This window comes from Prionailurus bengalensis, chromosome B1, assembly GCF_016509475.1.
Source record: "Prionailurus bengalensis isolate Pbe53 chromosome B1, Fcat_Pben_1.1_paternal_pri, whole genome shotgun sequence".
In the NCBI taxonomy this organism is placed as follows: Eukaryota; Metazoa; Chordata; class Mammalia; order Carnivora; family Felidae; genus Prionailurus; species Prionailurus bengalensis.
The window spans coordinates 100364216-100377051 of record NC_057344.1 but is presented as its reverse complement, the minus strand read 5'-3'; the positions used below and the strand labels follow the sequence as shown (position 1 = coordinate 100377051).

Sequence of the window (12836 nt, the reverse complement as noted above, 5' to 3'; positions counted from 1 at the left end):
GAGCTGATATTAGGTAAGAAAGTTGATGGCTATTGGTTTGGATATACTGAACATACAGTGTCTTTAAAATACACCTGTGGCTTTTGGGCAGGTATTCAGAAATGAATAAATTGCCTTTCCATAGGAGAATTAAACACAATTACAGCATTTCAAAAAATTTTTTTTAATGTTTTATTTATTTTTGAGACAGAGAGAGACAGCATGAGCAGGGGAGGGTCAGAGAGAGAGAGAGACACAGAATCCGAAGCAGGCTCCAGGCTCTGAGTCATCAGCCCAGAGCCTGACGCAGGGCTCAAACTCACAAACTGTGAGATCATGACCTGAGCTGAAGTCAGACAATTAACCGACTGAGCCACCCAGGCGCCCCAGTAAGAGCATTTTTTTTTAATGTATACAAGTGTTTGTGCTTGTGTCTACCTACTAAAATGTACTAATGGAGTTATTAAATTACAATCAAATCTCATAAAATCAAATGGTCTCATTTAACCTCTACCTTCACAATAAATATTATTTTCAGACACAGGAGGTTTATATTTAGATATGTGGTTATGGCCTACATCTTGGTCAAGGTGATGGTCAAATAGATATGTTCGGTTTGTAAAAAATTATAGGACCGTGCCTTAAGATTTGCATATTTTCCTGTATAGGTTATCATTCAGTGTAAGTTTACAAACAAAATGGGAGGAATGTACATCAGTTCTTTTGGGACCTATCATTAGATCACATTTCAACAAGTAGACCAAAAATAAGTAAAAGCTGTAAGTAAAACTTCTTCTAAACATTGCAAATATATTCTTCTATGAATGTGTTTCTTGTTATCTGAATTTTGTCAGTATGGGTAATGATCGTGTACATTTAAGACTAGTAATCTAGGGGTACCTGGGTGTCTCCGTCGGTTAAGTGTCTGACTCTTGGTTTCAGCTCAGGTCATGATCCCAACAGTTCCTGGGTTCAAGCTCTGTGTAGGAGTCTGCACTGACAGTGAGGAGCCTGCTTGGGATTCTGTCTCCCTCTCTCTCTGCCCCTCCCTTTGTGCTCTCTCTCTCTCTCTCAAATATAAATTAACATTAAAAAGGAAACACTTAAAAAGAAGGAGTATATCTAAATATGCAGTAAGTTTCAAATGACTCCATTTGGATAATTTTAATTTTACTATACTAGCAAGATGGGTAAGCAGAGGCCCTATCCTGAAACAGGATTTAAAAAAATTTTTTTTTTTAATGTTTTTATTTACTTTTGAGACAGAGACAGACAGAGCATGAGCAGGGGAGAGGCAGAGAGAGAGGGAGACACAGAATCTGAAGCAGGCTCCAGACTCTGAGCTGTCAGCACAGAGCCCAACACGGGGCTCGAACTCACAGATTGAGACCATGACCTGAGCCGAAGTTGCACGCCTAACCCACTGAGCCACCCAGGCGCCCCATCCTGAAATAAGATTTAGTGCATGTATTTGCTTGATAATTGAAAATTTCCCCCAAATCCAGGAATCTAAGCCTTCAGAGTGTATATCATTATTAGTTGGAATCCTTCCAACTACTAGGGCAAAGGAATGGAAACCTTAGTCATTGCCAAGTTCTCACAGGGTATGTCTTTGGACCACCAGCTAGAAAACTCCATAAAAGTTTTAGTCAACCAGTCTGTTTTAAAATGCTTCTACGTTCATCACCCATTTGTGTTTAAGCATTGTTATTAAAAAGTTTGAGTTGGATTCTTATTAATACAACACATTTAGAAAGAATGTATGGTAATTACTGCAGAACTCTGTAATTATCATAAAATTGACAGATAATACCTAGTTGGCCTTTTCAGAAACCTCTCTTTCGAATAGTATACTGTATGTATTTACACACACGCTCGTACATGTACAGGATGTTGTGTTCTGGTGGGAAAAGCAGAACATGAAGCGATTCAACTTTACCGAGTGAAGAATACATAGAAATTTATTTAGAAAATGAATGACCACACTTGCAATAAACTCCAAAATATCAAATGTGAGATGGCCATACTGTTCTGATGATCACGGAGCACGCATGCACACAACTGATCAGGTTACGCAACCTCAGAGTCATGAAGCCAGACATGGGGAGGTTCAGTAGTTACACGGTGATCAGTCGCGGGGGGGGGGGGGGGGGGGGGGGTGGGAAGAACACCAGGTCCTTACAGAAACTTTTCAGAGACATAAAGTCTAGATCTTTTTGGTTTTCTACCTTCCTCTGTGAAGTTTTTACATCTTAGTTTTTTTCTTTTCTTTTTTTCTTTTTTGGTAGAATGTTCCCAAATTCATTTTCTCCGTACTCCGTATTTATTTAAAATAACCTAACAACTTAAAACTAATAGTTGTTTCTACTGTAAACATGTCATGCACGTTCTGGTGGTTCAAGGGTAAAATTAAAACAAGATATCCTCTAGAGAGCAAATATATTTATTATGCACTTTCATATACATAGGGATTTTTGCTTAATATAATACAAGGAATAAAATAAAACTTTTACAATGTGAAATTCAATGTACATTTTAGGCTATTTACATACCCCAAACCAAGGAAACAATAAAAAGAAACCATTTGTCTGCAACTACATTTGCTGAGAAGTGTAAATGGAGCAACATTAAGCAAAACGAACATTCGCATAGCCAAACAATAATGAGAAAACTACTCCTGTTTCTAAGTAGTGACTTGTTTTTGGTAAGGACTCCAGTAGGGGTGGGGAGTGAGGAAGGAGGACAAAAGATACTGGCATCACCTTGCAGTATGCGGAGTGCCAGTCAGTTTTCCTTCCAAAACCTTTCCTACACACATTCAGATTTTAATTTTTCATTACTGTTGTTGTTTTTGTTTTTTGTTTTAAATCGCTTCCCTTATTATCAACTCATGACTTTTAGGGAATGGGCACAGGCGGAATGTTAAAAAGTTATAAGCACACGGCATCATATGTGTGTAGTGACGTCAGGTGATTTACAAAATTGAAGCATTTTGATGTTTAAAATAGCTCTTTAGGCATTTTAAGTTGGGGGGACTAGTTTTTACTCTTCTTAATGAAGCAAAAGCTGTTTTCAGTCATGCTGTTAAATCCCCAAAGAAACAAGTAGGCAAAGCAGGGTATCTCCAGCACTCTTATCATCCTTATCCTAACTAAAAACCTCTTCTGTCCTATTCCAAAACACAATGAATATAAAAACACCCAGAGGACTACTTACTTTTGAAAATCATATTTTTCCAACAGGTTCTCTTCCTACCAACTGTTTCAAGTGTACATAATATGGATACGAAAACATTTAGCTCTTTGAAAAACATAAATCCCTTATGTAATGAGTCATATCTTTGCCCTTTGGCCACAAGGTGCATTTTTGTAAAAAACAATAAAATTAAATAAATACAATTCCAATAATTCAAGGTTAATAGAAAAACTGGCAGCTTTCAGGGTTCTCTTTCTAAAGAAAAATACACCTAATAAGAAATTAGAGCTTCATCTTCTACAGTAATGTAAATGTACTGTATTTGAGATATGAGTAACATTGGTTCTAATAATAGTATGTATTCATATTTATCAATAGAATCATTAACACTTTTAAGGCTACTTTGCAAGAGTCCTATTAAGTGTATTTAATAAATGTCCCATAGGGACAAAAATTCAATACTTGAAACATTCACATTCGAGTTATCAATATTGCCATGTCACCTTAATATCGATTGACCTTATCTCCTATTCCTGATTATGACTGATGGCACAAACAGAATGTGTTTTGATGACTTTAAAAAATAAAAACAAAAGCCTCACACGAAGATTCAAGTGAGACACTTATCACAACTAATCACACGTTTCTATTCCTGTGAACAATGTATCCCATGTACCCTTCATGTATGAAGAGGACAGTACTGACCTCTGTTATTAACTAAGACATTTTCTAAAGGTTGTTTTTCCGGTAGTGGCAATGTTGTTGTGCTGAATCTCCAAATTCTCTTTCCTCATTTCTCTTTCTTATCAATAGCACATGGGAAACAGAATTTCTGGGCTTTCTAAAATTCACAAGGCTTATTCAAAGATCAGACTCAGAACCATGGCTTCTTAACAATAAATCCCAGCCTTTCCGGACATACACACGGCCCATCTAAGCCAGCTCCACTGGTTTAGAGTCCATCAAGAAGGCCAGGCCGTGGGTCCGATGGTCATCTGAGCCAGTCAACTTTGTGTTCCTTGTCACAGACTTCACCTTTAACCCTGCCATCCAGTTATCCTGTGAGCAATTGTCCAAAGGAGAAAACAGGAAAGAGTATGTGGACAGAAAAGTGCAAATCCATCACTATCGTTTACCAAGTACCAGTAAAAAAAAATACACACGTGCTATGACTGACAGGTTAATGGCGTCATCTGTGAAGGACGGCACATATTACACATTCATCAAAAATATTTATCCAATTAACCACTAAAATGGATTCCGCTGATTTTTGAGTTGGGGCTATTTGGGTCATGCAGTGATTTATAAGATAGAAAGGACTGAGAGAAAAGCCAGCATTAAAATCGACACTGGTAAATTATATTGTACTTAACTGGACAGTTGAGGTAAGTGTAGTCGATGAATTGTTCAGGGATCAAAAATCTACCCTCAGACAGGTGCATCTCCCTCTACGTACACACGCCCTGAGGCATGGCTTTGTCCCTGAGAATTTTTATGCCTCAGAAATGATAGTCTGTCTTCTTGGAGGTGGAATGACAAGCGAGTGGAAGGTGAAATTGCATCCCAGTGAATGAAACAGAACTTTGTTCTGCCTATAGTGTGTTTTTTCCTCTATCTCTCTCCCTTTCATCCTTTCCTCTCTTTTTCTTTTTTTCATCTTTAGCCAGAGATCAGGAGGATTCTACTGGGAAATCCATATTTAAACTACTTAGAGCAGCTCCCTAAAATACTAGGATTATTTTCAAAAAATCTGTCAAGAAACCATTTTTCACTTCAGTGTGGCATTAAATAGAAACACATTTTCAACCAATGCCGAAGGTGTACTGAACATAAAATAGTTGCATGATTTATTTTATTGAGCAACATTTTTAAAGATACAAGAAACAAGCCATACACTACAACGATGCAAATGTGAAACAATATGCTTAAGTTTCATTTGCCACAAAAAGAAAAAAATAAAATAAATACAAAGGACACTGCCTTTTCGTATATATTTGATCATGGCACATGCACATTTATCAAATCTTAACTTAAAATACTTTACGCAAATTTTTTTTTCAGCTTTTATCAGGGAACTGCAGTATACATCTGCATTTTTTTCAAAAAAGTGCTTATTCTTATGTAGTGAATACAAAGCACACAAAATGAAATTTTTTAAGCACAGAGGGTTACATTGAGAAGGCAGCCTTACTATTTAGGCACATGACAGTAATTAAGGTAACTGTACTGCAGATATCACATTCTTCACTTTTTTTTTTTCAGCAAATCAACAGGCATTTTATGTTTTCATCCAGTAGCTGAAGAACCACTCCAATCACAATGTCTTCTGTTTCACAGAATAGGAAACTAATGCAAAAGTTAAAAAAAAAATTAATGTCTACGTTATACTTATTATATAACTACATATAGTTTTGAGACCTATATAATTATATATATTTATGTATTTACTATATAAAACATAAAGTGGACACATCTATTAGAGATTCATTATTTAACTTACAATCACTTTTAAAGAATCCACAAAATGTTTACCTTCATTAATGTGTTTTACTGTGTAATATATATGTATACTTTGCCTTTACAAAAGATAGCACAAGAGTTAGAGGGTTGTACCATCAGAACTAAGTATTTTTAAAATAAGTCACATTGGAGAATGAACTAACTACTTTATACAAATTATTTCGGAATGAGATCTGACCAGTCATCCATCGATTCAGATTGAAGGGTGTTTACTATTAGAAAGCACAGGAAATTTACAATTTATAATAATGTTTCACCTAAAAAAAACCTAAAATATGTCTCCAAAGACAAAAAAAAAGCAAGAAAGCAAGAAAGAAAGCAAGAAAGCAAGAAAGAAAGAAGAAAAAACAAACCAGAAAGACAAGGGATATTTCAGTTTGCTAAAGAGTACATTTTTTTTAAAGAATGAAAAATGATTAAGCAAAGTGGGATAAATATACTTGTAGTATAAAATAGCAAAGATTCCTAATGAAACCACTGGATTTATCTCTAATGAGAGAGATGTGCTTCTGAAAAAGTATCTATTATATAAAATTATGTATATATTTTCTCACTAAATTCCCCTATGTAATTAGTGAAGTGTCCATTGTGGTGGAAAGAAAAAAAAAAGTTTGTATTTAAATCTGATTTTATTTTGAGGTTTAAACATGTAATTCTTATGTGTAAATATAGTGGGCTCTAAATACCCTCTTGTGCATACATCCAACTTAACATCTTTCCTCACCTCTTCCTGGTGTGTGCAAATTTTATTTGGAAGATTCTTAAGAGATCTGCCATAGTAAAAATTACCTTTAGCTGATTAAATCTTTGACTTTTTCCAGGGTGAAAAAGGAAGGAAATTAACACTGACTACCTATCTACTAAGCACTACATATACTATCTTATTCAAACCAAAAAGTGAGTATTACAGAAATGGTCCTCTCCTCTCCCTCTATTGCCACCAAAGAATTTCTAAGAAGGGAAATGACTATGTAAGAAGAAATTCTTACTGAGATTCATAAGTAGTATATTCATTCATCCATTCACCTACTCAATACATTTTTACTGAAAAACTAATGTAGGTCCAAACAGTATTCCAAGTACATGGAATATAGCAGAGAACAAACAGATAAAAACCCCTACCTTCACAGAACTTATATTGTAGTTGGGAAGAGACAAATAATAAACATAATAATAAATATATAACGTATGTGAAATAATAAGTTCTTTGGGTAACAAAAAAAAACAGGAAAGGCAAAAAGAGAATGCTGGTGTTGTGGGGCAATTCAAAATCACAAGGGCACTAAGGGAAGGTGCTGCTGAGAGGATGTCATCTGAACTGATTAGGCGAGGGAACTGGCCACATGACTATTAGGGAAAAGAGTATCCTCAGTAGAGGGAACCATACTTTTCATATTTTATTCTTTATGTTGATGAAATGTTACCTTTTATAATGGTGTTTCCTTTTTATAGTTGAAGCTAGGGTCAGAACCCTCGATCTGAAGCTTCAGGGCTTGTTTAAGGCTTAACTCCGTCTCTGAGGAAGGATATCCCTCTAACACTTCCTGATGCCCTCTGTCTTGTATTGTCCGTGGGACTGAAACCCTACCAAGAAAAACCTGGTTGCTCTGAAGATGGTAATTGGGATTTGTCATTATTCCATTTCTCTTCTTCTGCTCCCCACTTTGTTGATGAATAAGAAATTGCTGTTGAGATCGACCAATTTCTTGCTGAGTTGAAGGTACCATAATTTTGCACTGAGATTCTGCTGGCGTCTGTTTAGGGGGTGCACTAGTACCAGATTTGGCTGTAGGTCCTCTTTTATCAAACTGAGTCATTTCATACTCTAAAACCTTTGGCTGTGAAGAATTATTTTGTTTAGCCTTTTTTCCAGCTGCCCCCGATTTGCTGGAATTTTCTGACTTCCCCCCTTTATTTGTTTTAGTTGACTTCAAACTGGGTTTTACTTGACTCCACTCAAATTCACTACTCGGTGAATTATGGCTCTGTCCCAGGGACTGTGTTGTGGAAGACGGGGAAACGATGGACTGTCGACTTCTACTGCGCGGCAATGAATGCTGCTGAATTTGTTCTGTAAATGACAGGTTATGAAAGCTATCAATTGGCACTGTTTGGGCTGTTGCTGTAGATGAAGTAGTTCTCAAAGATGAGTTTTTTGAGCTTTTCAGGGAATTATTTGACAATGACGACTTCTGACGATCGACTGTAGAATCTGGAGATTCCGAAGGAGAACTGAATGCATGAGCTGGCCCATTAGGTAAACCACGCAGTGAAGGCTGCACATCCCCTCCACCAGTACTGCCAGAACTATTTGATTTAATTGTTAATGACTGCATTTTTGAAGACGCCGATTGTAGAGGTTTTTGCTCCATTGTATGAACAGGAGACGGGGAACAGCCATTCAAAGTAGATGCACCATATTTTTCTAATAATTTAATTATTTGAGAATGTCCGTTTTTGGCTGCAACCCGCATAGCAGTGCGTCCGAATTGATCGGCATGGTTTGGATCAGCACCGTGCTCTAACAAAACCTGCACAACATCAATGTGCCCTTCCTGGGCTGCAATACAGAGGGCAGTCGCACCTTGATTGCACGTATGGTCAACTATGGCACCATGCTCAATCAGAAGCTGCACCACTTTTACGTGGCCCTGCCAAGCTGCAGACTGCAAGGCAGACCGCTTTTCATTGTCTGCAGCGTTGATGTCAGCATGGTAGGTTATCAGAACCTGCACCATTTCCAAATGGCCTTGCCAGCAGGAAACATGAAGTGCTGTCCTTCCTTCGGCATCGCTTGCTTCTACATTTGCACCGTTTTCTAAAAAATACTCAGCCATCGTAAGTTGGTTTTCTAAGGCCAAAATATAAAGTGTAGGCCTACCATCAGCATCTTTGTAGTTAACGTCAGCTCCGTGGCTAAAAAGTAATTCCACAATGTCCCTATGCCCTTCTAACGCAGCAACACGCAGCGCATTTCTTCCATCATAACCTCTCTGATCAACGTTGGATTTATTTTCCAATAAGATTTGAACACAATCATAATGACCCTCTTGCGAAGCTAATATGAAAGGTATTCGTCCATCGTTATCGATCTCATTTGTTCTAGCACCTTGTTCAATAAGTGCTTCACATATTAATCTGTGACCTTCAAAAGCTGCCATATGCAAAGGTGTCCATCCAGCATCATCTCTGTGATTTTCATCTAACCCTCTATCCAGTAGGGTACGTACAACCTCCACATTTCCTTGGGCTGAAGCTATGCTGAGGACTGTCCTGCCCTCGCTGTCAATGCTATCCACTGCTGCACCCCAAAACAAAAGTGTGTTTACAACTGACGCATGGCCCATAGAAGCTGCTGCTAGGAGGGGTGTGCGACCGTTGTTATCTGTATGGTCTACATCTGCTCCCCCTTCTAGAAGCAAGTCAACCACATCGACATGTCCTTCATAAGCAGCTACCAGCAACGGAGTCATGCCATCTTTATCACAATGATCTACTTCAGCACCTCGGTCAATTAAAAGACTGACAACCGATGCATGTCCTTTACTTGCAGGCACACAAAGTGCAGCTACAGAGAGAGCGGTCCTGCCGTCGACATCCTCATGATTCACTTCTGCTCCGTGGTCCAGCAGGTGTTCCACAATTTCTCTATGTCCCATGTAGGCTGCTGCTATCAATGCAGTTCGACCTTCATTATCAGCTTTGTTGACTTCAGCACCATGTTGTAGCAAATTCAGTACAATATCCTCGTGACCTCCCCACGCTGCTGCTCTCAAGGCTGTTCGGCTATCAGCATCTGCACAATCCACTTTTACGCCAGCATAAAGTAGTGCAGAAACTACCTCCGTATGGCCACCCCAAGCAGCAGATCTTAATGCTGTCCAACCATCTTGATCAGTATGATTAATGTTTGCTCCACACCCAATCAAACAATTAACCACCTTGGTATGTCCTTGTCTAGCAGCTAGGGTAAGTGGTGTATGTCCATGAGCATCTTCTATCTCTAAATCTGCTCCCCTGGAGACAAGTAAATTCACGACATCAAGATTGCCACTGTATGCAGCATTAGCCAATAATGTTCTCCCATTTGAATCACATTGATTTACTGAAGCTCCATTATCTAATAATGTCCGAATGGAATCCTCTCTTTCTAAGGCTTGTCGGACTATGCATGATGTGCGGTCATCTTCACTGTTGACGTGCGCACCAGCTTTAACCAACAGCTGTAGCACTTCTTGTTCCTTGGGTATTAAAGTAGACAGAGAATCTCTGACAGGTGTACCATTCCATATCATCCAGAGAGCTAACTCAGCTGTCTCTAACTGCAAGTTTGAATTAATTAAATGCAATGCAAATTCTTGTGCTTCCAATGGTGTTAAATTCTTGGCTTGACAGGTATAACTCATAGCCAACATTCTGTGTCCTTCTGCTGCATTACATAAATACTTCTGAGTGCAGTGTTTCACATCCAGAAGCCACTCTGCAAAACTATAGTGAAACAGTATTTTAGTATTTCCTAGTCCATCAACAAGAAGTTTGGAGAGGACATCTAACTTACGTTGAAAGTCTTCCAAGGTTAATGACATATTTTTAGTCCAGACTGCATGATACAATTCTGTTATGGTCAAAGGCCGGCAGGCTGCAAGAATCACATTCAAAATGGGCTGGACTTTTGCAAACTGTTTTCTTACAAAAAGTCTCTGACACAGCCAGAGATACAGACCATTAAGAGTTCCTGGGATGTCACGAATCTCTCTTAACATAATAAAATTTTCTACAACTCCGTCTAGAACTCGTTCTAGATAAAGAAAGCATCCACTGCTTTTAATGTGAAGTTGATTTAACATCTCTGCAGTTTCTTTAGTGAGATGTTGTCGCAAAGCTTCTTCTTGATCTAAACGATGAAGGATGTACTGCTGAACATCCTTAACGATGTATGCTTTCCGAAGGTCATCTAAACTTATTTTTCGAAAACCTACAGAGAGAAAACAGTCGGTGTCATCAGTTGAAAATGATCACAGAAGTTGCCATATATTCAAAGAGGATATCTTCAATTCATAATAAACTAATAAGCAAATAAATAGATAACAAATCAATTAATACCAATAAATTAACACCTATGAGTATACAAATCAGTTCTCTTTTCCCTCTGTAAACACATTAAAGGTAGATAAATTATTATTTCATTTTTCTGTCTACGAATGCAACTGTTTCTTATTCTTTTAGTGGCTCAGAGCTCCGCTCAACTTTAGTGATAAGGGGTACTAAACTCAGCATTAGGACAGTCTTACATGCGTATCCATAAAAGCACCTTGGTGAGATTTTCTGAAGTCCCAAATGACCAGGAAAAAAAGTTGCCAGACAAAACCAACAATACTTGTTTGTTTTTATAAGCTGATTTTTTCACATGAAAAATGTATATATTTCCATCCACATACCTGAATATACGCTAGCTTTACTTATGGGACTGAATATTTACATCCAATTAGAGTATCACCTGTCACTGCCTTTAAATTACCACTGTAAATGTACTTTCATAAATAATACATATAAAATGCTTATGATTTGGAAAATAAAGCTCTTTCACCTCTAAATGCTTCATAATATGAATTTAGATAGAATAAATTTTTTTTAAATACTTATTGATTTTTGAGAGAGACATGCACACATGGAGGTGGGACAGAGAGAGTCCCAAGCACGCTTTGTGCTGTCAATGCAGAGCCCGATGCAGGGCTTGAACCCATGAATCATGAGACCATGCCCTGAGCAGAAATCAAGAGTCTGACACTTAAGTGACTGAGCCATCCAGGTGCTCCTGGATAGAATAAATTATAAAGTTCATCATTCATGATAGTTATCTGTTCACTGAAAGAGAACTAAGAATATCTGTTAATCAGTAATCTGAATATCCTGAGTTAAAGTTACTGAAAATAATTGCTTTTTTAAAATTGCAACTTCTAATCCCTATACATGCAATTCCCTTAGTATGAATACGCACAATTTAATACATTGGTATCACAACACTTTTAGCCATTTTTTTTATAAGAAAAGGCTGAAAAATGCTCAAAATTTTTAGGGGAATAAAAACATGATTTACTGAAATGTTGGACCATGTGTCTGTTGAACCACTTGTGTATTCTTACTGAAAATATTTCTTAGGGATGGAACTTCTCAGTGCTGGTGACAGAATGACAGTGATAGGATGTGTGCCAATATTATAAACTGATGTTCACTGCAATTATTTATTATCCTGAAGAACTTGTGAGAACAGGGACTAGTTCTGTTAAATCCTCAGATATGAGTAGATGAAACTTACTTAGAGCCAGTAAAACTCTTAATGTTCCTTCCCTGTAGTGACATACTCGCAAATTCAATTCTGAATACATACATTTCAATTCAAAACCCATATATTTCAACTTAAAACATTAGCAAAAAGCAGAAAGAAATGTATAGGACATATACAAGGAAAACTGAAAAAAGATCTAAGAAAAAAAGTTGAATAAAGAAAAAATATGCTATGTTCATGGATGGAAAGAAAGTGTATATTTCAAACTTCTCCTAAATTAAAAGTTTTAGCCAAACAATAATTCTTTGGTTTATATCATTAATAGTTCCAATTTTTAAAAGTATGCTATTAAAGTCAATCTAGAGGAATAAAGGTAAAAATATGATTTAGAATAATAATATTGGTGACAAAGAGGGCTGGGAAATAACTGAACAACAACAACAAAAAAAAACAGAAATACTAAATCGATGTGGCATTTGCACCAAATGCCAACAGATAGTTTAGAAGACATGACACACGGTTTAGAAACAGATTATTAACACACAGAAAGTACACACAAGGCATTAATTACACTTACCAGTAAACATTTTAGTAACAGCCTTACTCTGTTTTCGGGCAGAACACAGAAGCAATAGCCATGGTGGAAAGAACTCATGGTGACCAGCTAAGAGCTCCGCGACAGTTCCAGATAAGCTGGTAGATGTTTGTTCACCTTCGGTAATGTTACACCCTTCATCCACAGAGTCAACAAGTAGATACAGGCTTTGTTGGGGAGGCTTCATTCCCAAAAGAGGGAGTAGAACACACCTGTAAAATACATCTGTATGAGCATTCTCAATATTACTGGCTACAATGT

General features: G+C 37.4%; 1 protein-coding gene across 2 annotated transcripts in view; it reads right to left on the bottom strand.

Moving 5' to 3' along the window:
- Positions 1–2406: 2406 nt before the first annotated feature.
- Positions 2407–12836, bottom strand: part of ANKRD50 (ankyrin repeat domain 50) — a 32668-nt gene continuing 22238 nt past the window's right edge. For both annotated transcript variants that reach the window (XM_043568893.1, XM_043568903.1), the window contains 3 exons: positions 12558–12787; positions 7119–10669; positions 2407–5520 (listed from right to left, as the gene is read on the bottom strand). In XM_043568893.1, the coding sequence (XP_043424828.1) occupies positions 7122–10669; positions 12558–12787 (3778 nt within the window). In that variant the 3' untranslated portion in view covers positions 2407–5520; positions 7119–7121. The remainder of the gene's footprint in view (positions 5521–7118; positions 10670–12557; positions 12788–12836) is intronic.